Source organism: Artibeus jamaicensis, unplaced genomic scaffold (genome assembly GCF_021234435.1).
Source record: "Artibeus jamaicensis isolate MK-2021 breed Jamaican fruit bat unplaced genomic scaffold, CSHL_Jam_final contig_1832, whole genome shotgun sequence".
NCBI lineage: Eukaryota > Metazoa > Chordata > Mammalia > Chiroptera > Phyllostomidae > Artibeus > Artibeus jamaicensis.
Genome location: NW_026521362.1, coordinates 4,869,861 through 4,894,037, shown reverse-complemented (window position 1 = coordinate 4,894,037; position 24,177 = coordinate 4,869,861). Strand labels below are relative to the sequence as shown.

At 36.0% G+C, this 24,177-nt stretch overlaps 1 protein-coding gene across 4 annotated transcripts in view; it reads right to left on the bottom strand.

Annotated features, from left to right (window-relative positions):
* Nucleotides 1-24,177, bottom strand: part of STAM2 (signal transducing adaptor molecule 2) — a 47,581-nt gene that overhangs the window by 20,443 nt on the left and 2,961 nt on the right. For 2 of the 4 annotated variants that reach the window (XM_037131325.2, XM_037131324.2), the window contains exons 2-7: nucleotides 9,563-9,647; nucleotides 8,596-8,671; nucleotides 8,392-8,490; nucleotides 7,343-7,489; nucleotides 5,724-5,793; nucleotides 4,967-5,153 (exon numbers count right to left, since the gene is read on the bottom strand). In XM_037131325.2, the coding sequence (XP_036987220.2) occupies nucleotides 4,967-5,153; nucleotides 5,724-5,793; nucleotides 7,343-7,489; nucleotides 8,392-8,490; nucleotides 8,596-8,671; nucleotides 9,563-9,647 (664 nt within the window). Of the gene's footprint in view, nucleotides 1-4,966; nucleotides 5,154-5,723; nucleotides 5,794-7,342; nucleotides 7,490-8,391; nucleotides 8,491-8,595; nucleotides 8,672-9,562; nucleotides 9,648-19,336; nucleotides 19,407-24,177 lie in introns of those variants that run through there. The other 2 variants (XM_037131326.2, XM_037131327.2) reach the window with 2 other exon arrangements.

The window sequence follows — 24,177 nt, the reverse complement described above, 5'->3', positions numbered from 1 at the left end:
TATGAGAAATGCTATCAATTATATTCAGGGAGCTAGAGCAGCACCAAGATAGAACTCCTAATTTATAGGTAAAGAGAAAGAAGGGTTTAAAGGCTTCTCAGGGGATAAAAAATCTGACATGGGTTTTGAAGGTGTAGTAGGCACTCATCAGGAGGAAAAGGAAATGATGGTTGTGAAAATAAAAATGCCCTTCTCCATTATGGAGAAGCAAGAAAATAAAAAGTACAAAGAAATAAAATACTTTGCCCACTGAGGTGAAAAAAAAACCACAAAGTTATCTTGTCTCATTTTAGGTCTCAAAATAAATGAAAATCTAGCCTCTGACTTCTTAACCAAAACAACTCATTTGCTGACTTTTACAATGACAATGGCTGAAGATAAGTGATGTCTTCTACGGATTTGACAATCATGTGAGAAAAGTACTATTTCTACCACAAACATACAAATAGTAAACCTGGACAACTGGCAATCTTGTGGGGGTTTTTTCCTTAAATTACCTGTTCTATTTTTTAATTTGGGGAACACGTCGTTGGCCTGGACTCCCTTGCAAACCTTCCTTGCAAGTAAAGTTCCTTTTCTTTTCTAAATGCGTTTGCTTCTTTGACAGGGCTTTTGGGGCAGAGAGAACCAAATGTACAACACCACAAAAGTCTAATCACAACATGACACTTTTGGAACTGCAAGATTTCTACTTAATTATTTGAAATGGTACGTACGGAACAAACAAGGAGTGGTGAGATACAGCTAAAAATGGAGAAAGTAAAAAGCTTTATTGGCACACTACTAAGAAATGTGAACCTTTTCTATCAGCTCCATGTTTCTTAAGTTGAAGTCCAAGGATGCTGTATTTTCAAGGACTTTTTCAAGTTCTACACGTGAAATTTTTAATTTTATATTTTCATTTCCACAGCACTGTCAGTACAAGGAATATAGTCATGTTCTGGATCATCTAGATGACTGACCTCCATTTAACCTAAGACTGCCACTTAACTTTAGTAACCTTTTAAACACAAGTTTGCCTTTGTGTTTAAAATCTTGCAGTGATTACCAATCACCCAGAATGACATTTAACCTACACATGTTGATAAGCATGACTATGGCAATTTTAAGACTGGGTATCCTACCCTCAAAAGGAGGGCAATCAGCTTACATATTGCATCATATTCATGTTGCATCCTCTCAGCAATTACAAGGAACAAAGTTCTTTTTTTGCACTGGTAAGTCTCAAGTGAAAACTGTTTTGCATGAGTCTACATTACTTAATGAATTTGTGCCTTAGTTAGACACGAGTGAAAAGAACACATGCAGCACAGTAACAAAACCCTTCACTCACCGCAAGCCTGTGGCCTGCAACAAGTATACAATACTGCACAAACACCAAGTGACATCAGGGGATACGATATGCATCAGGGATTCACAGTTACAAAGACAAACTCAGAGATGCAGTTATCATAACATGGGGTAATACACAGACCTACTGGAGAGAGTGATGAAGTACTGTACCGTCTATCAGTAATTTACTTACCATGTGAGCAGCAATTAATTTTAGAAAAATTTGTTATTAAAGCAATGCTCAAAATTTGAATCTCAGAGCAAAAACTACTCTGTTTTAGTTTTGTTTCTATTTTATAAATATCTTTAAATTTACAGCTTGTATAAGAGTAACAGAAATGTAAATGTAAGTTATTTTGTAAATGTTCTAACTAAAAGTACACTCAGAAGCCTAAGCTTTCAGACTGTCAGTGATCGAGGCCACTACCTCTTCACCTTCGTATCTGTTTACTCTCCTTCAGGGGTCATGTGCTTCATTACAAATGCTTATTTTTAAAAAGCAAAAACCTTCTATGAACATAGTGTTATCTTGACTGCCTAAGACCTTTGTTTCATATTCTAGGTTACTGCGAAATCTTTCCTGCCCCGTCAAAACCAATCCAAGTTCACCTGAAATGGACCCTGGATAGGTCTTCTTTCCCAGATGCTCATACCACATGCTGATCTGCTCTCTTTGGACCCCAACGTGATTTCTTCTATGCTATTCACATTCTGCATTCCATTCCATCACCCTGTATAGTAACTGTAACTCCCATACTTTATTCTGGGTTTTAGATGGCAGAACTAAATAGCATCTATTACATAACATTTTCTCAGTATTTACCACAGCACAGTAAAACCATTTTTGTGTACTTATCCACTTAAAAATATACTACACTAAGCTTCTGGCCAAGACAGAGGAGTAGGCAGATACATTATGCCTCCCCATGTGACCAAAAGAAGGACAACAACAAATTTAAAAACAAAATATAACCAGAAATGACAGAAAATTGAACTGTATGGAGGTCTGACAACCAAGGAGTTAAAGAAGAAACATTCATCCAGACTGTAGGAGGGGCAGGGTTAGGCAGCCAGGGTGGAGAGGATGCGCAGCAAGACGGCAGCTGGAGGACCGGGGTGGGTGAGGTGTAGCTGGCAGACCTGGTGCTCCCACATTTATGCACCGATAAACTGGGAGGAACAACTGGGGAGCAAGACAGACCCTCGCATCCCAGGGTTCCAGCATGGGGAAATAAAGCCTCCAAATCTCTGACTGCAAAAATCTGTAGGGGATGAAGCAGCAGGAGAAACTCCCAGTCTCACAAGAGAATTCATTGGAGAGATCCACAAGATCCTAAAACGTCCACAAACCCATCCACCCAGGAATCAGCACCAGAAGGGCCCAATTTGCATGTGGGTGGCCAGGGAAGTGCTGTGGGAAAGCCATATGAGAGCTGAGCAAGCAGCACTATTCCCTCTCTGACCCCTCCCCCACAAACAGCAACACAACAGTGATATGGGTTGCCCCGCCCTGGCAAATGTCTAAGGCTCCATGCCTTACTATGTCACAGGGGCAATGAGACCAAAAAAATGGCCCAAATGAAAGAACAGATCAAAGCTATGAAGAAATGGCCAACCTATCAGATGCAGAGTTCAAAATGCTGGTAATCGGGATGCTCACAGAAATGGTTGAGTAGGGTTGTAGAATAGAGGAAGAAGCAAAGACTATGAAAAGTGAAATAAAGAAAAATGGACAGCCCTGGCTGGTGTAGCTCAGTGGACTAAGCACGGGCCTGCAAACCAGACAACCACGGTTCGATTCCCAGTCAGGGCACATGCCTGGGTTGTAGGTTGGTTCCCTGAAGGCCAGTTCCCAGCAGGGAACGCATGAAGGCAACCATACACTGATGTTTCTCTCCCTCTCTCCCTCCCTTCCCCTCTAAAGATAAACAAATAAAAACAAAAAACAAAAAAAAAAAGAAAAGGAAGAAAGAAAAATGGACAGAGAACCAATAGTGACAGGAAGGAAACCAGAACTCAAATCAATGATTTGGAGCAGAAGGAAGAAACATTCAACCAGAATAGAATGAAGAAATAAGAATCCAAAAAATGAAGAACCTCCAGGATAGCTTTAAATGTTCTAACATCCGAATCATAAGGGTGCCAGAAGGAGAAGAGGAAAAGCAGGAAATGGAAAACTTATTTGAAAAAATAATGAAGGAGAACTTCCCTAATCTGGCAAAGGAAATAGACTTCTAGGAAGTCCAGGAAGCTCAGAGAGTCCCAAAGAAGTTTGACCCAAGGAAACACAAACCAAGGCACATCATCATTACATTACTGAAGATTAAAGATGAGGACAGAATCTTAAAAGCAGCAAGAAAAAAGAAGAGAGTTGCATACAAAGGAGTTCCCATCAGACTGTGGATTTCTCAAAAGAGACCTTGCAGGCAAGAAGGGGCTGGAAAGAAGTATTCCAAGTCATGAAAGGCAAGGACCTACATCCAAGATGACTCTATCCAGCAAAGCTTTCATTTAGAATGGAAGGGCAGATCAAGTGCTTCCCAGATATGGTCAAGTTGAAGGAGTTCATCATCACCAAGACCTTATTATATGAAATGTTAAAGGCACTTATCTCAGAAAAAGATGATCAAAAATATGAACAGTAAAATGACAACTCACAGCTATTAACAACTAAACCTAAAACAAAACCAAAGTAAGCAAACAACGAGAACAGAAACAGAATCACAGAAATGGAGATTACATGGTGAGTTAACAGCAAAGGGCGGGGAGACAATGGGGGAAAGATACAGGGAATAAGCAGCATAAATGGTAGGTACAAAAAAAGACTGGGAGAGGTTAAAAATAGTGTGGGAAATGAAGAAGCCAAAGAATTTATATGTATGACCCATGGATATGAAATAAGATGGGGGAATGCAGCTAGGAGGGAGGGTGCAGGGTGGAGAGGAATAAAGGGGATAAAAAAATGGGACAATTATAATAGTATAATAAATAAAATATATTTAAATAAATAAATAAAAATACGCTAACCTAATGTATCTTCAGTAAGCTATTTATAATGGATACCGGATACATTTACAATCTGTGTTCATAACAACGAGCTGTTAGGTCTTGCTCTTGTTACATTTCATCAACTTCATTTAAAAGCAAAGTAGAGGTTGGAATTACACCCAGTATAGACAAATGTAGTCTTTATTACAAGTTTAAATGATACAGAAATTGTGAGGGAGAGTTGAGTAACAAATTAGGATTATGGAGGAGCTGAGCATAACTTTTGGCTGCTTCGATCAAAGATAACACAGCTAAATTTCTTACTAAAGTTTATTTGTTAGTAATTTTGGTATACAAAATTGCCAAAGTAAATATTCAGGTTACTGAATATTTATGTTTCCTGATTGTGATAATCGATCATTTAATACATCTTCTATCCAAGATAAAAAAGAAAAACCAAATTCAATATAATAATTAAGAAAATCACATGACCTAATCTTTTATAAATTTTATTTTAGAAAAAAGTAATTAAGATACGAAAAGGCTCTATGATACACACAGTCAAAGAGCTGGATATCCAGGATTCTAAATTAAGGATATTATCTTTGACTTCAAAATATTCCAGAAATAAAGATTTAAAACATACCTGTCATCCAAAACAATAATAATTTCACCGTGTTTAAAGGTAAGTTCATTGTCCTCAACAGCTTCAAAATCATATAAAGCTCTCACTTTTCTTGCAGTTTTATTATTTAGCTGAACGTCTGCAGACGGATGTAAGGATTTTGTTTCTGTGTGCTGCTGCTTCTGCTCTTGCAAGGATAATTCAATAGCTAGTTTGAAAAATTAAAATGCAAAGAACAAATGTAACCAGAATTAATTCTTTTTTAAAGTTAAAAAAAAATTAATGTTATATTTAATAAGGGTAAATCAAGTGAGTATTTTATTTGTCCAAATAAACACTAAGCAGTTAACTTTCTAGAGGGGCAGAGAATCATGACATTTTTTAAAATAAAGTTTTTGCTCATTCCTGATTAAAACAGTCTGTCGTATACAGCAGCTATTATTTTTATAGCAAACAGATTGTGACATTTTGATATGGGTAGCTTTCCATATAGGACAAGCTGGGAACATATATTTCTGTGCTTGACTCATAACTTTGGCATTAAAGAAAAGGTGAAATGTAAGCTTTCCAAAGGTAGGACATTAAATACATGTTTCTGACAAAGATAATGAGTTAACCTCATGATCATGTCAATTGTTTTACTTAATTTTCAGACCCTACTAGCGTCTATATTTGAGGTAAAATACTATAAATATACCCAATTTTATTGACTTTTTTCAATAAATTGTTCCGACAAGGATGTTTCCAGTAACACTAAATTACACGTTTCATGATTTACCTTTAGCTATGTCTTCATCTTCTTTGTTTTTGTTTGATGATGTACCATTCTTGGCAGCAGCTGAGACAGTCTGTAAATGTACAAGTAAAATAAACACAACTACCCTTTCAAAGAAAACACAAGTTCTATAACTACTCACACATGCTAATTTAAAATAAAACTGATAACTAATGAGTTTCATTTAAAAGTGAAGTTGTTTATGATACTTTTAAGTAGTTGTTTTCAAATACAAAAATAAAACATCAGAATTTTTAAGAAAACATTATCAACTCAAAAAGGACATGAACTGGCTTATACATTGCATAAATCTTAGTATCTGACCCAGAATTTGGCATACAGAAAGTACTTAAATAAGAGTCTTTCCTAATTGCACTTCCTGGTCTAGCTTGTCCAAGGTCTCTTAACTCCATGAGAGGTGCTGTGCCATTATAGGCAGACAGCTACAGGAAGAAGCTGTATGACTGCTACGTGGCAGCAAGAAGCCATGATGACTACTGAAGAGGAGGGAGGACAAATTCAAAGGGTGTGCTCTAGGAATGCCTGTTAAGCCCTCTTTTACTCATTGTGTTTCAATGGTGGTGGCTCTTCAGGCACAACAGAGGACTAAGGAAGGTCATGCTTAAATTTAAAGGCGGGGAAGACAGCGATGTCCAGGATTGTGAATCATCAGTCAGTTCTTTAACAGAGATTTCTGAGAATGACATGCATAAAGGACAGAGCAGGAAAATGCTTGCTTTTTGTTACTTATAAGACTTCTATCCCCCAAATCTACCTAGAATCCTTAGACCTGGTCAGCTGTAAAGGTTCTTTTTGCCTCTGTAGTTTAGAGTTTATAATAAAATTATACAAATTAGATATATAGATATCTATATAGATACAGATATAAAGAGATGACATACAGTCTTTTTCCTAATCTCTTTCCCTAACCCATATATTATATTAATTGGAGGGCAAGAAGCGCTGAGAGCAAAACCCAAGATACAATGCTTTTCTCCCACAGACCTAAACAGTCCATACAGTGACTCATCACTCCTGCCTCCACTCTGTCCTCCGAAAGCTACCCCCTATCTCCCCAAATAAACTTCGTGTTATAGCTCCACCCATCTTATATATAAACCATTCCTTTCAGGCACATTCACTCTTTTAATAAACAGGTCTTGAGCCTTCTCTACCTCTTGAATACATTCCAATCCCCAAATTCTACCTCTTCATTTTCACCAGCCCAGTCTGTAGTTACCTCTCTGTCCTGACACACAGCATTTGTACCCCTCATCCATATTTGTCACTTATCATGTAGTTATTTTTCACATATACAGAGCTACCCTTCAAATTTACTATAAATTTCTTGAACATAAGGCTCTCTCATCCACCTGTACCTTCTGCATGACTCTAGAGTAGCATTAAATAGATTATTTATGGCCGAGTCACTTCTCAAAGTTTTAATATGTAGAAGAAATTCACTACAATTAGCACACCTACTAAATATAAGACACTGTGCCAGCCAGGCATGTGGAGAGTGGAGGTGGGTGACGATTACAACAGACCTGGCCCAGACTTTACATAAGATACATACCCTCCAGATCATATAGGGTCAACCATAATTTGAATGAATCTCTTACCTGAGAACCTGCTGGAGGAAAAGTAATTCCTTCTTCTTTCATAGATTTAATAGTTGCAGATATTAGACTAAACTGGGGGTCCTTTTGAAATTCTTCTGACCACTCCACCATTAAAGATTTCAGTTTTTCACACACCTTAGGATGAGCCTTTCAAAGAGAAGGCAAAGAAAAAAAAAAACACTGTGTTTAAAAGTACTTGAATTACTTAATAACAAAGAGAATAATCACCCAAATTTTCTTTAATCACACTAACATCAACAGAAGCCCAGCAATATCTAGCCTAGGCAAGTACTTGATAATACCTATTTACCTTTTAAGATATAGTTATTTCTTGCAAAATTACCCTTTTTGAACATCAATTTCTAAGTCTTACTATGATGACAAGTCTTTTATATTCAGAGGTTAATTCTTCCATGTTTTCTTATAAGCTTTTTATGTCAATTAAACTACAATTCTGGGATTCCTGCCACTACTACCAAGAGAATGGTGCTTCAGAGTTTCCATCTTAAAGAAATCAATAACAACACCCCTATAGTGAAGACCCCTCCACCCTGCTCCACCTTTGCCCTCCATCTCTAATGGGAAGTCAGTACAGAATGGTGGTTAGTTTGGACACTGGACTCACAGAAACCTGCATCCGAACCTCAGTTCTGCTACTTACTGGCTGGCATTACCCTGGACAAGTTACTCAATATCTAAACATCAGTTTATGCATCTATAAAATAAGAATGACAAGAGAACCTCACTTCTAAGTACTGTTAAGAGCTTTAGACAAGAGAGTCGATATAAAAATGCTTAAAGCAGTGACTGGTAACTAGCCATCAGTGAGGATTAGCTATTATCACTAGCATCTATGCCTTGAGGAGGAAAACAGATTTTGGTACTATAAACAAAAACATCAAATTTTAGAACAGAAAGTTTTATTTCACTTCAAATTTATCTAAAAATGATTTCATTTATAATACAACTTTATTAATATTATATATAAAGTGATATAGAGTATATGTATTTTCTTAATAACTTAAATTTCTTCTCTTTTAAAAATTTACCTTATTTTTTATCAGAGCACGTACTTCTGTTGCAAAATCACGGGAACATACTTCTAAATGAAATATCTTTCCACAGTTTGCCACACAAGCCCCAAGAAGCTATTAATTAAAATAAAAATCAATATACATATGTTGAGATATTAACTCACTAAAATAAACATACACATAAAATTTGGATCAAACAATAGCATGACTTCTACTTACAGTTAACGCCTGCAGAGCAACGTGAGGAACCTTGTGATTGACCCTTTTCATTATGGCTTTCAGGCAGTCTTTTGCCCTGAGAAAAAAATGAAGAAGGTGAAATATTCATTTAGAATTTAAAATCAAACATTAAAAATATGAGGTATACGAGCACTAAATAACTTTAAATTAAAAAATAAAAACCTGCAAACTTTACTTCATTACATAAAATGATTTTACACTTTTGTTTATAGATTTGTAGACGTTAAAAAAAAGCTTATTCCAAAAGTTGTATATTCCAAAATCCAAGAGGTAAAAAGTCATCCAAAACAAGAGAACTATATCATATAAAAAATATCTTTCCATTTGTTCAAGAGAGACTTAGCTTTCAAACAGCAAATTCTTATCTTGAAAAAAAAAAAAGAGCAGGATATATAGTCTTAAAAGGTTTAAGTATAAACATTCATGAATGTACTTTGAAAAGTTGTAATGTTAAAACAAATGCTTTCTTCAGTCTTCTCAACTTCTAAAGTATAATTCAGTTCAGCTTCACTACTGCACCTCCCCTGTAAAGCATCCTTTTTATACTCATTTCTTTCTATTATGATGCTATTATATTTACCTATTGATTACTGAAAGGCTTTCTCAGCATGTTACCTATTAAATTACTATGTTTATTTACCTCATTGTTAGAAGACTTTCAGAAGTGTCTAGTTACAAGAGAATTTCCTCAACAACTAGTCTATTCATTGTTAACATGTATCTCTATTGTGTCAAAGCTTTATGTATTTTAATTTATCTCAGGTTTTCAGTTGAACTCTCTTCCCATCTGTTCTTTCATTGTAAAGTTAATCCCATAAATCCCCCCACCATGACCTCTTCGTTTTTTATTCCCCTCAAAGTAAACAAACTTTTAAAAGTTCCATCAAGAAAAGGGACACCGGTTATCATGTCCTTAGACATTTACTGAGCATGACAGGCATCTTACCCATTAGGAGTGCTTCCAACTTTGTCACATATGTCCATAATAAGACTCCAGTCTTCCGCAGTGTTGTACTCATTTGTGGCTTTTTCTGTAAGATATTAGCATACCCCCAAATTAGGACATTTCTTATGCAACACTAACATAACAGGAAAGGCACAGAAGAAGCCCTACCTTGCTTCTGCCAAGTATAAAAGAACTATGAAAAAACATCAGAAGATAGAGTACTTTAGCTCATTTCAACTTTAAATTGTATAATTAAATGAATCCAATGTTCTAAGTTACACCAATAAAATGTCTTCTAAATTTAGTGAATAAATAAATTAAAAACTATCAATAATCCCAACAAATTCTGATTTGGAAGAAAGTCTTTAAAATGTGTCATCATATAAGGAAATATGAACCAAACTATTCAGAGTTGTTGCTTTTAAGAGCAAAAAGAAAAGTGGATTAATAAAATATAAAAAGTTCATACAATGGGCCCTGGCTGGTGTAGCTCCATGGATTGAGTGCAAACCAAACAACCATGGTTCGATTCCCAGTCAGGGCACATGCCTGGGTTGCAGGCCAGTTCCCAGTGGGGGATGCACAAGAGGCAACCATACATTGATATTTCTTTCCCTCTCCTCTTCCCTTCCCCTTTAAAGATAAATAAATACAATCTTTTTTTAAAAAGTTCATACAATGGAATGTAAAAACGAGTTCTACAGAGCTAAATGTACAAAAATGTGTATATCTCAAAATATAACAATTTGTTTTGCTTATGCTGAGTTTAAAAAGCTAATAGAATATATTACATTTACATGAACTTTTTAAACAGCTTTATTGAAATATAATTCATCTTCCAATAGAATTCACTCACCTGAAGGACACAACTCAATGTTTTCCGTTTAATTAAAGACTTGTACAACTACCACTGCTATCTAGTTTTAGAACATTTTCATTAACCTAAAAAGAAGTGTATAACCATTGGTAATCACAGTCCACGCTCCCTCCATACTTTCCACCCTAGACAACCACTAATCTACTATGTGTCTCTACAGATTCCTATTCTGGACTTTTCACATAAATAGAATCATACAACATATGGTCTGTCATGACTAGCTTCTTTTACTTAGTATAATGTTTTCAAGGTTCATCCATGATGAAGCATGTATCGGTACTTCATTTCCTTTCATTGCTGAGTATTATGCCACTATGCAGATACACGTCATTTTATTTCTCCACCAGTTGATGAACATTTGGGTACTTTTTTAACTTTTTGGTCAACATTAATGATGCAAAGCTGCTACGAACACTTGTGCACAAATTTTTGTGTGACATGTTTTCACACCTCTGTGGTATACACCTAGGAGAACCAACTGCTGGGTCTCCCAGCAGCTCTATTTCATTTTTGTTTTAGAATCTGGCAGTTTTCCAAAGCATCTGTACCATTTCACATTCCACCAACAACACACGACTATTTCACACACAGTTATAAAACACTCAAAATATATACTATATTTTGAGATATAAGTACTAAAAATATTACCATATGCATGAGAATAAAAAACATCAAATGAGATGGAGAATCAAAATGGGGTAAAGAAGGACCTAATTATATTTACAAAGTTTTGGGGTTTTTTAACAGATTTTATTTATTTATCTTTAGAGGGGAAGTGAAGGAGAGAGAGAGAGAAATATCATTCTATGATTGCCTCTCGTGCGTCCCCTGCTGGGAACTGGCCTGTAACCCGGGCATGTGCCCTGACTGGGAATCGAACTGCAATCCTTTGGTTCGCAGGCCCTCACTCAAGCCACTGAGCTACACCAGCCAGGGCAAGTTTTGTTTTTTTAAGTTCTAAAGTAAGTATCCAGGAATGATTCTTATTCTTAGTATCTTTTTGTGGTCTGAAATAGTTTATGATCAAAATAAAAATTTTAAAGTAAATTTTTTTACTTTAAAGAGCATGACCAGACTATAAAAATACTAAGTTAAGTAATATTTTTGCTCTTTCACAAAGTTTCAATATCAAGAGATACAATTCTTTTCTGCTAGTATAAGGAAGTGAGTTTATAAAAATTATACTTCAGAAACTTTTTATGTCTTTTCCCCCTTTTATTCTACAATTTCAAATACAGCCAAACCAAGGCATTAGATACACACAAGCTTATCACAATGGTAAAAATCTAAAGTAGTTCCTTTTTTTAAAAGGCAATAAATAATAAAAGCTAAAAAATATACAGGCTTAAGTAAACAGCTATATTTGGCAAGTAGGAAAGAAAAACAATCCAGTTAAATGCTGGAACTCACTTTACAAAATCATGTGAATTGCCTAACACTATGGATAGCGAGTAATTATTTTTGACACATGTGAAGAAATGACAAGCCAGAGGTTTTAGAAAAGTAATGGATTTTTTTTGCCTTGCATTAAGTTCTATATTCAAGCACCAAGTTTCATAGGTAGAAATATTGTCTACCCAGGTCCAGCTTCTTCCCTTGTACAGAGATGACTAATTCTTCTACCTGTAAAGTCAGCCTAGGATGTATTTTTTTCCAGAGGTTTAAAATGTTTAACTATTTATTAGATTCCCAGTCAGGGCACATGTCTGGGTTGCAGGCCAGTTCCCAGCAGGGGTTAGTTCCCAGCAGGGGATGCACAATAAGCAACCATACATTGATATTTCTCTCCCTCTCTCCTTCCCTTCCCTTCTAAAGATAAATAAATAAAAATTTTAAAAATGTTTAACTATTTAATAACATATCTAAGAAATTTAGTGAATTCAAAAGTACACACAAGAAAAAGAAAAAATCTACCAACCTCTGAAAATTATGACACATATATTTCCAGACTTTCTTCTATATACATAAACAGAAAAATAAAAATACCAGTAAAACTAAATAAAATAGGACCATAGGTATGAGATGTCCAAAGACTGCACCCCAAAACTGATAACCCCTTCCCTGCCAATTACAAATACATTGAGAAACAACACAAAAAATAGAACACTGCTGTTATTACGAATGGAAGCTCTAGGTATGCTGGACAACTGGGCTTGCTAACAGCGAACCCCAGAGGAGGGCACGCCTTAGCACTACCCAGGGGCAGACCGCCCCCCGCAGGGGGAGTCCCTGCACAACTTACTCCAATGAGAAATAGATGAGAAATCACTCAGTGGGTGTGGAAAGACTAGCTAGCTCCTGCATGGACAAAGAGCATCAACGGGGCCCACTAACTGCAAGTTTACCAATCAGAAACATCATTACACCAGAAATGGAGAGAATACAGGAGCAGGGGAAGTCAGGTGCCACTAATGGAACTCCCTCTTCAGGAAGGAAACCTCGGGGGTATTTCCCACTAATAGTGCAATCATATTAAATGTATCATTTCCTAACCTGCATTTCCATTTACCATTAACGTCTCTCCATGTTCATAAACATATACCAATATTTTGAATAGCTACATGATGTACCAGTATATACAGTGGCCACAGTGCTTACACGATCTGGTAAGAAGGTATCAGCCAACTGTGGTTTTAAATCTATCAGGTACCCAGACTCTCTTCTTTGTTATATTCACTAGAACTGTATTGATGCTCCACATGGAACAAATACAAAATAATTTTTAAATGTCAGGATTTCATGCATAGGCCTTTCCTATAGATGTTTCATAGCATAAATACTTTATCTTGTCTATCTCTGCCACTTCTCTCCCTCCCTCCAACACTCAAAATGAATGTGCTCCATTATGGCAGGAACTTTTTGTTTCGTTCTATTCACTATTTTTACTTCAAGTGGACAGAGCAGTATCCAGGCACAAAGTGTTCAGTTAAGTATTTGTTCAGTGAATGAATGATTCTGGTCGCTCCTCCATATCCTATCAATGTGGCACAGTACAGTAATGTGGAAGTCAATAACGGAGCTTCTAAGTATGTGAACTGTTTTATGATGCCCAACTGTTTTACTTCTGTATGGCCCCACAGAAGTCTGTGCAAAGCTCTGGACCAGCAAGAGCTTCGCCCCTGAGCAGACACACACCCAAGGTGATGCACAGAACTAGCTGCAAGAGCAACACCATGTGACAACAAAAGGCAATGGCACTGGTGTGCTTCCGAGATCCCAGTCCTCTTCTTGTTTTTCTAACAATACATCTGGAATGACAATACCTCTGGGAGTCTCGCAGGGAGATGGGGTGTACAGGGTAGAAGGAAATGCCTCAAAAGGCAAAACAAGACATGGAAAAAACTCTGGATAAAGATGTCCTCCACATACACAATGGAGTAGTACTCAGCCATAAAACGGATAAATGCTGCCATTTGTGACAACATGGATGGACCTTAAGAGTATTATGCTAAGTGAAGTCAGATGAAAAAGGAGATTTCACCCATATGTGCAATATAAAACAAAAGGCAACAAATGAACAAACAATTTTAAACAAAAACAAACACACACATAGACAACAGAAGGAGATTAGCAGATGAGAAGGGTGGCAAGGGGAGGACACAGAGGGTACAGAAGGTCAAATACAAGGTGATGGAAGGAGACCAGACTCTGGGTGCTGGGCACACAACAGGGCAGCAATTTTCAACCTTCTTCCAGCTGAGTGTGATGCTGGCAGTAGGCCTGTCATATATGACCTTTATTACGTTTAGGTATCTTCCCTCTACTCCCCCTTAAGATCGTTAACAAGACAGAGTGTTCGCTTTCACCTCTCTTAGTCAACACAGTACTGGAAGTCCCTAGCCATAGCAATCAACATTTTTCATCTGTGGCACACATTAACTAATTACAACAATTCTGTGGCACACAAAAATATATATTGCATTTTTTGTTGATCTGACAAAAATAGGAATAATTTTGATTCATACACATGGGAATGCTATTCTGTTGGCTGTTGTCATTTTTTAATTTGACAACCTAAGGGCAAAGAGGTCAGTGCCCCTCACTATCCAGTCAGGTGCTGTATGTTTTACAAATTTTTTTGACATACCCCTGTGCTATGTATGGCACAGCGGCTGAAAATGCTTGAGTATAGAGTATACGCAATAAAGTATACAAATATTGTATTATAAATATAGTTTTACACCTAAAATCGACTCTATATTATTAACTAATATTACCCCAATAAATTTAATTTAAAAAAATAAAAGGAGAGCCCCAGAGAGCTACCTCAGAGCCACCTGAGCCATGTGAGGCCATGACCATCTATGAATTAGAAGGTTGGTTCTCACCAGACATCAAATCTGCCAGCACATTGATCTTGATCTTCCCAGCCTGGAGACTATGAGAAATAAATACCTGTTGCTTATTTTTTTTTAAAGGGGGCGGAAAAGGACTTCTTGTACAGTGATACATAGTTGACTTAACTTTATATCTTGAATCGAAAGAGCAAATCACTTATATTACATATGACTTTGCAACTTCATGCTCATCTTTGCTCTTTGCTTACGGAGTTTTGTCTTTGCTGTACAGCTTTATTACTCTTTTTAAACATAGTATCTTTCAGTACAGTGTTTAGAACTACCTTAAGATAAAATATTCACTTATATTCTCTTTTATGTAGCTACAGTGTCTCTTTAATTGGATAAATCCGTAGTCTACTCTGGAATTTCATCCAGCACATGGCGTGAAGCAGAAGTATTTTTTATGAAATATTTTTAGTAGTTCCAATATCTAAGAATTTATCCTTTCCTCTTTGATCTGAGAAACCAGAATCATTACTTACCAAATTTTGACACACAATTTAATGTGAAGCCTATGCCAATAACCCCAAACCCCTTCCAATAATTTTAAAACTAAACAGAATATTTTTACTTGATTTAATTTTGTAGAAAATTAAAAGTCCTGATTTGAATACTCTATCCAGCAGAGTATTACTCCCTACAAATATAGGGCTCATGATTACTCTTTATAAAAAGTATAAAATCTCAATGCTTTATAATAGCCTGCCAAAAAGGATTTCATTTTCCAAGTGAACAAAATCACAGTTAAATTATGTACTTATGAGTATTTTAAACTCCTGGAAAAATTTTAAATATTGTAATTAAGGAACCATTCTTTTCCAGAATGTCACTCTGCCCAGTGTTGGAGCCGCATCTCACAGTGTCCTATGTCTAATGCTCAGAAAGTATGAGAGTTAAATGAGCTCTCCTGGGGCCTACATGCTAAATTTCCAGGGTTTGGTGGGAGTAAGTCATAACATTTCATCACCAGGTTTTGATTACTGCATATAGAGAGCTTCATATACCCAGTGAAATACTTCAGAGAGATTCTAACAATATCATAAAGCAGCAGCCCATCAAAAAAGGCTCCCCCTCCACACAGTCCATTATGTTCAACATACAGCTTTAAAAAGAATTCAAGTCTATCTATAAAACTTTTAATAAAATAGGCTCTGTAAGTAATAAAAAATTAACTATATAAAACAAGAATGCCCACAAGAGATCTTTAAAGCTCCTCCAACTATGTTTGGAAATAAAAACTCATAACTGATCTGCTTCCAACCATAAGAGGATCTGGTACCAGATTTGCTATTCTACAAAAAATGTATATAAAAGAGGCCAAAATATATGAGGCAACTGTGTTCAAAAACTTAATAACAGTGCATGTCTGAGGTCTTTAAGGCAAAGTAAATATGAAATGACCCTCATGATAGCCCCAGCTTTCCACCCAGGAACACTTTTCTGTCCCAACATAAGGAAGACCAGCCCTAGTAAAGCAGCTGGGGGAGAGACCAGATTCCTGAGCACATGTCTCTTGTTGATCAAGGGCTGTACACACACACACACACACAGAGTGAGGTTCTATGGGGACCAGCACAGATCACCTACTCAAAGGTAGTACAGTGCTGAGAGTCCCTGAAATTCCTGCCTGTTACAAACTAAATGTCTGTGTCCCCACAAAATTCATATGCAACTAACCCCCAGTATAGCTGTATTTGGAGACTGGGCCTCAAGTAAAGTAATTAAGGTAAAATGAGATCATAAGAATGAGACCCTAATCCAGCAGCATTAAGTGTCCTTAGAAGAGACACCAGAAGGCTCTCTCCCCTCACACACACACAAGAGGTCCTGTGAGCGCACAGTGACAAGGCAGCCATCTGTAACCCAGAAACCAACTCTGCTGGGACCTTGATCTTGAACTTCCAGTTTCCAGAACTGTGAGAAAATAAATTTCTGTTGTTTAGGCCACCTGGTATATGGTATTTAGTTCTGGCAGGCAAAGCAGACTAATAATCCACCCAACTAGAACAGAGAGAAAATTTCAGGCATTCTGTTGAAACCCCCAAAAGGCTATGCCTTAGGAGTAAAGGCCCCTTAAGTTCAATATCAAAATAGGCCTGCCTCACAAAAAGAAACTAAGCCTGACAAAAACCTAAGATTCTCCAATAATATAGTTACCTGACAAAACTCAACACTCTTTAAAGGAAGACAACATAATCTAGCCTCCTCGCAAAGAATAACTACAATGACCAATATAATATAAAAAATTACTGGATACACAGAAGTGTACCACAATCAAGATAAAAACCAGTAACTGTTAACCAAATGTTATCATTAGCAGAAATGTACTTTAAAACTGGTATTATATATTCTTTGAAGACTTAAAGCAAAAGATGCTCATTATAATTGAGTAGGTGGTGAGTGCTAGGAAAAGAAATGGGATTTATAGAAATGAAAAGGACAGGATCTCAGCTAAAAATATTCACTGGATGAGCTTACAAGCAGATTAAAGACTACAGAAACAGTGAACATGAAGAAAAGTCAATACAAGTAATCAAATCTGAAAAAGAGAATAAAGATAAAAAAACTGAACAAAGTCTCAGTCTATTTGTTTTTTAAACTTGCTATGTAACAAATTACTGCAAATTAAGTGGTTTAGAACGTCACCTGCTATTAGTTCACAGTTCTGTATTTCAAAATCTTGCCTGGGTTCTATACTTAAGATATTATAAGGCTTGTTTTGGGGTGATTAATGTTATTTAACTGAAATGTTGTAACTAAATTCATGAATGCTGGAATTATGTGAAGACTTCCTGTACATTAAAGCAGAGTTTAAATCTTTCTTCAAATGTGCATGGAACTACCAAAAACTAGAAATAATTCAGGACAATAGACACAGTATATTCTCTGAATACAATATATGTTTATTAGACCAAATCTAAAATATAATCACATAGAAATTAACAATCAAGATAGATAATTAACAGTATAATAGACGGCAATATAAAAATGTATTATAATTAGGATACTACATATTACTATCTTGGGATGTAACTAAAGCACTGCTCAGATCTTAAAGGAAAAACTATTTTTACATATTAATAGGGAGAAAACAACTATTTTTATAGCTTAAAATTATAGAAGAACTGGAAAAGCTAGCAAAAAGAAATTTTTAGAGCAAAAATAAGCTAGAAAATGAAAAGCAAGTAAATGAATAGAATTAATATTGGAAATCACAGCTGACTGATTTTATTAAAAATATAAAAATGTTCATTCTTTGGACCAATTTATTATACATTAAAAAATTGTTTGAAAATGTAGGTGAGCCTATTTTTCTAGTTTGTAAATAATTCATATATGTTTACGCTATTAAAATGATACACACTAAATTTCTATACCATACAGTTCTTGTATAGTTAAGTTTAGATTAAAATATTGAAATCCCACTACCTCAACCTGACATATTAAAAATATTTTTCACCTGCTTCTCTGAGTCCAATGACAACAGCCCTGATTAGCATTTTAGAGTGCCTGGGTTTAACACACATTTTCTCATTTAATCCTCCTTCTCATTTAATGTTCTGATCTGTGTGGGTAAATTTTTATCAATGCAAATCTTCAGTTTACTCTGGGGAAAACAGTAACATAAATTTTACTTTAAAATATGCTCTTCATTATCTCCTACAACGAAAACCTACCTACAATTCTGAGTACTGAATTATAAATAACAATTTAATTTAAAACAACAACTAACAGCTTCAAAGCATTTTACATATTCTAAATTGCTTCCACTTCAATCCAATAAAGTAAGAATTCCTCATTCTAAGCATCAGGAAACTGAGACACAAAAAGTAACCAGCACAAGACCAGTGATACAGCTAGGAAGCAGTAAAACAATAATTTCAATAGAAGCAGTCTGCCTCAGTGTATATTCTCTAAGTTTAAGTACTATATTAAACTGCCTCTCGAATGCAATTTTTGTTCAAAACTGCTAAATGTCCCTTCCCAACAAGTTGGTTTTCAGTTTCCCTATGTACAAACATTTAAAACATGCTGAATAGGGCAAATAAGATAAATGCAACTTCAACTCTTGTTTATAAAGAAAGAACCAGCCAGCATGCCATGATTAACTTCATGTATTACATCATCTAACAATACATATATTTAAGAGCCTTTGGTTCTGGTTGAATACAGAAGAGTGACTGCAGCTCTCTTTTCACCTGTCACCACCATTTGGGGAGAGATGGACAAATAGGGCAGGTAGGGAGGAGGAGGAGGAAAAAAACTCATCACAATTACCTGTTGCCGCCTTTTAACACTGTAAATCATACATTAGAAAAGCAAAAGGTCTAGGGCCAGCCTTACACTCCTGCAAGTTCACTTTCTCCTTAGCTAATACTTCCAAGATGCCTGCTGTAATCCTGACATATGAGAGCCACACCCACTCCCAACGCCCTCAAAAACCAGATCATTTCCACAGCACCCTTACCTTAGAAAACAAGGCAGAAGCATAAATGTAGTAAGGATAATTTGTACTGAAACAGACTTATCAGGAAGCTCCATGCATAAGACACTTACCCATAGTTGGGGGAAAATGAGTCTACAAAGTACCCGTAACCATGCCAAGATGTCACAGATGGAAAATCAAAAGCTGTAGACTGGGTAGGTGATCACATGACCTGTACAGACCTGAGGAAATGGTTATCACACTCTGTGAGCACACGCAGAGTACACACATCACGCATTAAACAATGAAGACCTGCCTTCTCTATGCCCAGCTCTGAAATCTACTTACTAGCTTAAGGTCTCTAGGTGGTTTGCTTCAGCTCTGAATCAAATCTGAACCCATGGTCTCATTTGTAAAATGAAGGCCACAATGGCTCCCAGGCTTAGAAGTGTTGTAGAAATTAAATGAAAAGAAAAAGGGATGAAAAACTGAATAGAATGTCCTCTTCAAAAGAGAGGACAATCATTTGATGAATAAATATATTTAAAGGTGGTGCCCAACAGCAACAGTAATCAGATAAATACATTTTAAAACCACAATGAGATACCACTGAAATGGCTAAAATTCTTAAAACTATATCACCACATACTGACAAATTTCTGACATGAAACTAAAGTAGTATGAGCTAAAAATAAGTTAGAATGTCGATAATCTTCAGGGGCCAATGTCTGATATCTGATACACTGACCTTCTTAGGTTCAATCCCTACACTAAATACAAATATGCATTCATTATCAAATGTGAAAAGTAATGCGCTCCCACGTATGATGTGCAGCCACGCTTTTGTGTGCATCATACATGGGATTATTATACCCACTATTTTACCTGTGGTATGTGATTATTATATACCCATGTATAAAGCCCACCCTTATTTTCCCTCAAAAATTTGGGCAAAAAAACTGCATTACACAGAGCAAAATATTGTCATAAATGAAATCTCAACTACAGTTGGGGTTGGGAAGGCCTGTAGAGGGAGCTCTCACACCCTACCATTCCTGTCAATTACCCCAACGAGCAGTCCACCTCCACCAGGAACGCATCTCTACTTGACTACCTTGGCAGGAGATTTTCTTCAAGCCCAGCAACAAGCCCACCCAATAGAAAACACCACAATTCGGCCAATGAGAAGCCATTAGCACCTTGAACTCCTAGTTTCCACCAATGAACTTTCACTTTTCTTTTTCTAATGACTTCTTTGCCCCTCTTTTCCATAAAAGCCTTCCATTTTGTGTAACTCCTCTGAGTATCTCTGTGCCTGCCAGATGAGATGCTGCTTGACTGACGAATTGTTTAATAAGGCCAACTAGATGTTCAAATTTACTCAGATGAATTTTTTAACACAAGTAAAGTAACAGCCTAATAAGGCAATAATTAAAAAAAAAAAAGAGGTCTCCTCCGTCAACCTTCGACCCTCCACCTCAAGTGCTTAGTACTAGTAGGACAACCAAAACACTGAGCATGCTAGATCTCTTTAAGCATTTAAGCTTAGCTTTTAGAAAAGGATGTGAAGACAATTCATCTTATGACATATGAAAGCAAAAGAAGCTGCTCCAGATAACAATAAAAGTCCCTTTTAGTTCAAATGAACTAAAATTGAGTCACTACATTTCTAAAATGCAAATGAACACTGGTAAACAAGTGCTTCATATGAGTGCATTCACTAAGAAAAAGAGTTCACAAGTTTTCAGTTACAAAAAAAATTCTGTAACAATTTTTTCTATAATCTACCACTTAAAAATTATACTAAACAACAGGGATATTATGCGTAACAAAATTTTAAAATCATTCATCGTTTCCCTTCATGCTTTTATAAGAGACCTACTAAGTACAACTTCTGAGGTTCATTAAAAGTTAGTCAGAATTACTTCCCAGGACCTTCAATTTCCAACATTCCTTAACTAGAAGAAACTAAGTTCGATAGTCTAGTCCACATACTTATAAACAAGATGTAGTCTTTTAGCATTAAGAACAACTCTCAGGTCCTTTCATTTAAACAAACAAAAAAGCAATGCAGAGACACATCCACCTCAGTACACTGCTACAGTACTATTATGTTGTATATTCTCTGCTAGAAAAATCATCCTCTTCCCCTCTTGCCTTACTTTCAAACTATAATCTAAGTAAACTTAGAATTAAATATTACTAGTAAGGAGTAAAAGCGAGCGTTTTAAATAACATCAGTTCTATATGAAACAAAATATTAATTATAATGTTTTTTCTCTTAAATCCTAAAAAAGCCTAAAAGAAATTCCCGTTTATGATTGGACCAATCTGATCAAAAAGTGATATGAAAGAACAAAGGCCAAAAACAGGTAAGACTATCAAAATGATGGAAAACAAGATAGGAGACTTACTCCACCACTTACAAAGGTCACCGAGATTAGAATAGGCACAGAAGCTAAAGAGAACAGTGCAGAAGAACAGAAAGCACAGATACAGGCCTCATAAAAGGAAATACTGTATGAAGGAGAAAGCTCTCCATAGTGGAGAAAAAACAGACAGTCAGTAAATAGTGATTAGATAAACCGATCACTGTCTATTGTCAATTGACTATCCAATCAAATCCTTCCTTGGACCTTCCATAAATACTGAGTCCTGGTGGATTAAAGACCTAACTGTGAAAATCAAAACTTTAATGAAACTTGCAGAAGAAAATATGACAAAATACTTATAAACTCGGGTTAGAGGAAGAATTCTTAAATAAGAAAGATAAAATCAAGGGAGAAAGATGATATCACTAAATTAAAACAAATTCTCTTAATAAAAGACATCAGAAATTTTCAAAAGAAACAACAAACTGGGATATATATTTGTAATTTTTATAACCGATGAAAGATCAGTAGAGAATGTCTGTGGTACACTAAAAATCAGGAAAAATAATCCTACAGAATAAGTAAAAGTAATGAGGAGAGTGGAACAGTCATAGCTGCCATAAATATTAAAAAAAAAAAAAAAAGAAAATGGAATGACCAAGAAATATATGAAAAGATGCTAATCTTCACTAGCAATGAAGCTGAAATAAAATGAAGACAATACCCTATTTCACAACCATGACACTGCCATAAATGTAAAAATCTGACAACACGCAGTGTTAATGAGAATGTTGAATAAACAGGGACTTTACTTCCACTGCTGGTGGGAGTAAAATCTCCCCCAAACACTTAAAAGGGTAATTCTGCCATCAAAAAATCAGCATTTTGCAACTCTGCACTATCCACACTGTTAATAAGAAATTCCTCTGCAAGGTACAATCCCTGGATAATCTCTCAGTCGCGTGAACAAGAAAACATGGATAAGAATTTTCACTGAAATACTGTCTGTAACAGCAAAACACCGGAAAAAGTTTCGTTTCCATTAATAGTAGCATAGATTAAAAATATGGCATAATCATAGGGTGGAACACCACACAGGTCTTAAAATTAACGAACTAGAGATAAAACTATTAAAAAATGCTGAATGACAAGTTGCAAATGAAATGCAAGCAATAACACCTTTTATGAAGTTTAGAAACATGAAAAAACAATACTGTATACTTATATGTAGAGTACATTCAGTTGACCCTCAATCAGTATCTGTTTGAATTGTATGGGTCCACTCATATGCAGATTATTTTTCCATTGACAATTTGAAAAAACTTGCAGATGAACCACAAAACCTAAAACAGATGACATAAACTTACAGTACTGACTCAGTACAACATTATAAATGTATTTTCTCTTCTTTATGAATTTTTTTTGGTAAAGATTTTATTTCTTTATTTTTAGAAAGAGGGGAAGAGAGAGGGAAAGACACATGGATCTGCTGCCTCTCCAACTTGCCCCCAGCCAGGAACCTGACCTACAACCCAGGCACGTGCCTGACTGGGAATCAATCTGACAACCTTTTGGTTTGCAGGACAACGCCCAACCGACTGAGTCACACCAGTCAGGGCTCCTTATAATTTTCTTAATAACATTTTCCCTCTATTTTACTGTAAAAATATAATATGTAATACATATACAAAAACATGTGATAACTATGTTATTAGTCAAGCCTCCAGTCAACAGTAGATTATCAGTAGTTAAGTTTGGGGGGAGTCATATGAGGATTTTTGACTGTGCAGCGGATCAGTCTTCCTAACCCCCATGCTGTTCAATGGTCAACAGTATATTACAAAATAGAGTTTATTATACATTATAAAACAGAGTTTATAGCTTTTTTAGAGAGTGTTTAAATCTTAGAAGGGAGGAAAATAAATAGGCAGAACCTCATTGTGTTCAAGAATTGACTTTAGTACATAAATGTTATAAATTCGTACGTACAAAACAAATTTGTATCATTGAAGTGCTATCAAATACTATTTTTCTGTTAAGGTTTCCTATAAAGTAAAATAAATAATATAAAATAAAATAAAATCCCCAAGCTACCTCACTGTCAAGTTGTAACAACACAAGCCAAAAATACAGTAATACACACATTCAAATTTCACTTGGAATGTCTCCTTTTAAGATAAAAGTTCACACTTCAATCCACTGTGCCAGAATTCTAGAGGTAGAATTTGAGGTCAGCTCTCTGGGACACAAGGAAACATATCTTTAAGGAAGGAGATACCAAGGTTGTTGGGAAAAGCAAGTCTATCAGTGAATATTAAATGGCAGAGGCAGAACCTGGCAAGAGATTGGGTGGACCAGGTAAGGAGAAAAAAGATATGCAAATAAGAACTGGAGTTACGTGCAGAGCAGACAAGTCATGAGTAAGCAGTCAATGTAGTGAAACTAGAAAAGTTGGTCCAGAATATAAGGAAATGCCACTAACCACTAAATCTTCCTACTATGGCTCTCTCCCATGTCTCACTTTTCCCTTGGAATAGCCTAAGAAGGCTGCACCAACCAGGCTCCACGTCATGAACCTTAGATTTCTCTTTAAGATGCTG